Source organism: Drosophila miranda, chromosome 3, assembly GCF_003369915.1.
Source record: "Drosophila miranda strain MSH22 chromosome 3, D.miranda_PacBio2.1, whole genome shotgun sequence".
Lineage (NCBI taxonomy): Eukaryota > Metazoa > Arthropoda > Insecta > Diptera > Drosophilidae > Drosophila > Drosophila miranda.
In genome coordinates, this window is record NC_046676.1 from 6,422,669 (window position 1) to 6,427,302 (window position 4,634).

Here is a 4,634-nt window from a genome sequence, read left to right on the forward strand (position 1 = left end):
GTGTACGTGTATGAAATATGCGCACTGTTATTGCTAATACGCATTCCAGCTGCAGTTTTAGCCGCTGGCTCCCAGCGTAGTAGTACCCCCGTGGCTCGGCCCGATCCGCAGGAGCGCATTCAGTCAGGGCTCGGCTCCATCATCCACTCTCCACTTCACTCCACTCACAATGGAATGGAATGCCACTGTCGCTGCCGGCATGTCAAAGTGAATAACTCAATAGCCATATTGGGTGTCCACCTGTGTGTGTCAGTTAGAGGGTAACACACTGTCTGTGTGTGTCTGTATGAGCGTGCGTGTATGTGTGCTGCTGTGGCAACTCCATCCATCAGGAGGAGCCAGAGATAGAGTCCGAGTCAGAGATAGAGTCAGCGTCAGTCAGCCAGTAGCTGCCTTGCAATTCCGCGTAAATCCTGCAGAGAAGCACTTACATGACTTTGGTTCGGCTTACACTCACACAAATGGCCGTTAAAATTCTTGACAACCCGATATGGTAATGATAATTTCGCACATTGAGCCGCAATTTACACTTCTGCGGAATAAAACAAAAGCAAACCGAAGCTGAACTGAACTGAGCTCAGCTGCGACCAGCGCAGAGCCACTGGCAATCCACCTCGACGATATGGCCATTTACAGCACTGCCAATATCCTAACCTGATCACAATCCCACCCAACTGGTTAGCCATCCGGGGAATGCATTGGGGACACGCGCAGCGAATAATCTTTAATTAGCAATGACCACGGAACAGAAAGCAGAAAACAGCAAAAAGGAACACGGGAACACGGGAACGATCCGAACCCGAGCAAATATGCAAAATATTATGACACACACGGCGAGAGGGCTCTTTGCAGGGCACTCGAGTCTCGAGAAACGCATTTAAAATACCACTGCCTCTAAGAACCTGACTCCCAGACCCCGTCTGAGATGGTCGGTCGACGGGCATGGATACTCGTAGTCGTACTCGTTCTCGCAGTATGTTGCGCAGGTCAGTAGCAATTAAGATAAGCCGTTTACAAGTGTGCCGATTATGTCCTGTCAATGTGTCGTCGATAAGTCGTGCGGCGCCCCGGTGGCCCGTTAAATCAGCATCCCCATCCAGAAGGAGCCGCAGATGGAGGATGGAGGATGGCGCACTCAAGCGACGGACAGCAGTAGCCGTTTCGGCCCCTGATAACGATGGATGATGACTGGGCCATGGACTGGGTCCAAATGGAACACTGTCCCGGGGGTATGGGTAGGGTATCCTCCTCATTCCATATGCATAATGCATTCATTTGACAGCTCTGACCGGGGCGAAGCGACGCGACCACCGATCGGAGGATCAGCATCTGGCTGGACGGCTTCTAATGCCTCTTTCAAATGTGCCGCACTTCCTACGGGCTATGCTCCGCTCCGCTCAGCTCTTCTCCTGCTCCTTCACTATTAATTAGAATGTATGGCCGTTGCCTCTGTGCCCCAGCCCCTGCCCCTGCCCCTGCCTCCTTCCCCGCTCCCCTTTACTTTTTGGCATTTCAGAGTTAACGGCACGCGACATTTTAAATATGTATGATGCCCTCCATCCATCGCGCTGGGCTCCTGTTTGGGGTTCTCGGACTGCGTGAGTAATTTCGGTGGCATTCCACAAATATTATTGCTCAAATATTTGAAACTTGATTTGCATTTTTCAGCACTCGCCTCGTTTGCACCAGCGCAGAGGACTACGACTACCCTGAAGCAGCTGTTGAAATTGATGCCTGCCCTGGCGTTCGGCATTTGTGTCGAATATGCAGCACGGACGGGCATGGGATGCGGATACTCGAGTACTCCTGGACTTGTTAAGATAATGAACACTATAGCTGGACTGCCCACGAATCTGGGATACCCTAGCCATCGCTTGTCAAAACTAATGGAGGCCCAGAATACGATGAAACGGAATAATCTTCAAGCTGATTTTCGCCTTATACATTATACCTGATATACAACTTTGGTGTTTGTATAAAAATGTGTGATCTAGCGAAATACTAATCCTGGCTGTGATTGGATAATTATTACAACATAAATTAGAAATACTATGCTATTGAATCTATCTAATCTACATATACTCGTATTATAGATATACGATTTACTCGTAAACCATGCAGATGAAAATCCTTGTAGCAATATCCTTTTCTCGCATTCTGAAAGTTTGAATAAATGCAGCCCATTGAATGTTCATTAAATTATTATATCCGGCATTCTCAGTAAACAGGACAGGGGATTCGCTGGCCAGGGTCAGGATTGAATTAGTCTGCGGAGGATTCTATACAGATTTGACACGTTTTAAGCTTACCAAGATTTTCTAGTCGTATTCCGATATAGATCACGCAAAATAAAATTGTTAATGATCCAGCGGCTCCGTCCTTTTCACATCCATCTGATATATTTATGCAAAAGCTCTCACATATACCGACACAGAAATGAGTGCGAAAATGGAAGGGACTCGAAATACGCGTGATACCGTTTCCATGGAGAGCACCCAAAGACACATCTGTTCGGTTGGCACCACAATTGTGTGTGCACGGCAATGAAAATGGACTCGTTTTTACTAGGTGCGAGGGGGCGAATATGAACAGAAATTAAATGAAATGAGCATGGAATGAGCGAAGCCTTCACTACAAAAGCCTCCTACGCAATTACACTGCTCATCCAGCTCTCCGTCGGTAGTCTGCTTCAGGGTTCGGGCTGTAAAAAATATAAACATAAAAATGTACAACGTCAATCAAAAGTACGGCAATGGTATATGAAGTGTAACAAGTGTATGATATGATTCTCTCTTAATTTGGCTCAATACAAAATAACAAGTATCGAGACTCACCTTATATTAAATCCAATGAATGTGCTCTTATTGGAATTGCACATTCCAAATCCATTTATATAATAAAAATTTAAAACAAATAGCTGGAAATTCGTGAGCGAAAAAAGCCGATACCAGAAAGAAATATATGAATAAATTATAAAATTCATTGGTGTAAATGTGATTGTAAACTAGGGGCGGAAACGGCAAGGAAAGTACCCTGGGCAAAAGGTAAGAAAAAATAAGTAATAAAAAATAGTAATCCCTTTAGCTTCCCCTTCTTATTGTGGTTACTAAAAGAGTATATATCTGATTCGTGTAGATGTACTCCCATGTAAAACCCAGAAGGGAACGCTTTCAACCGCCATAAAGTATATGTACATATTTTTGATCTTCTTGATCAAGATCAATAACCAAGTCGATATAGCCATGTCTGCCAGTCCGCCTGCCCTTTTACAGACTCCAGTGTGATATCACCCTTAAGCAAGGGCATCTCTAAATTATGCCACGCCCCAGGAATATATTGTATAAGTTCCGTAAATGGATTACATACATATCTAAATTGAGTACCGGTTATAAGACTCTCAACGTCAGGATTGGTTTTCTATTGGGTACAACAAACATATACCTATCTGGGGAACAGATATAAACCACTATGTGATATTACCTTATGAGATATTACCTATGAGATATTACCTTTTGAGAGTCCAGCAAGCTTTCTTTTGCCAGAGTATTCAGAACTTTTACTGTCTGTAATTGTCGATTGTTACGCATTTGCATCCCTCTTTTTGCGCTTTAACTGTTGGAGGTCCTGAATAAACCGCTCGGACGTCCCTGTCCATTTTGGATTGCTATAAAACTGTCAGCGGAGAATGCATTCCTGGGAGGAATGTAGGGGCTTGCGGTACACGACGTGTTCCCTCCAGCACTGCACTGCTGCATAATCGCTCTTTCAACGCTGGCCTTTTGTGTGTGACGGCTAAATCGATTTACTATCAATAAACCCATTGTAGGCATTCCTCCCACTTGAATGTTTTTTTCTACATACCGCCGAAGGTCACATAGCAGGTCCCCTGAAGAGCCAGGCAGAACTTTCAATGGCACACAAATGAAATGCATGACAAAAAATAGAGAGAAAGGTGCCAAAGGAGACACCGCCGGCAAATGGTTTGATGAACTGCCAGGACGCAGCGGGGCATCGAGTCCATGGCAACGTTGGTAATTTCCATCCTGGCAATTTACCCGGCCACATCCTCCTCCCGGCGCTGGCGAGCGGCGCGCCGCCTGCCACATCCGGACGTGGAAGTTATGAATAGCTGAAGCACAATCAGGCGGGCAACGAACCAGACGCCCGCCAAGCAGCCAAGATGACGACGACAAATTGGAGTAATGAAAATGTTTTCGAAGTATTTACTTTGAGGTAATCGCGAATGGTTGCTTTCTGGCGTGGTGCGGGATGAACGGGATGCGCACAGAAGTATGCTAGTGGCACGGCCTGCCCCTGCCACCGATAGCACCACAAAAGCTGCTGTTACACGAAACGTTTTACACCGATGCTTTTCCATCGGCGAGACATCAGTGAACATTTGATGTTTTTTGATAGGCATGCCACCGGCATGCCACCAAAGCCAAATGGGATCGAATACGAATAGTGCGGCAGTAAAATAGCGTCGGTGGCATCATATTCCTAGCCTCTCTCCTGGTACACACCCGGCCCTTCCATATGCCGAACTCAAGGACCTCCTTATCTCCGACAATGCCAAATGTTTCAATATGTTTTTATGTAAGTTCAAACAGCATGTTGAATGCCTTCAAATCGCT

General features: G+C 45.8%; 1 protein-coding gene across 1 annotated transcript; it reads left to right on the top strand.

Annotated features, from left to right (window-relative positions):
- The first annotated feature begins 1,467 nt into the window (after positions 1–1,467).
- LOC117187985 lies at positions 1,468–2,000 on the top strand. Its single transcript, XM_033391059.1, has 2 exons — positions 1,468–1,598; positions 1,669–2,000. Exons 1-2 carry the CDS (start codon positions 1,547–1,549, stop codon positions 1,953–1,955), a joined length of 339 nt encoding a protein of 112 aa, XP_033246950.1. The 5' UTR covers positions 1,468–1,546; the 3' UTR covers positions 1,956–2,000.
- The last annotated feature ends 2,634 nt before the right edge of the window (positions 2,001–4,634 follow it).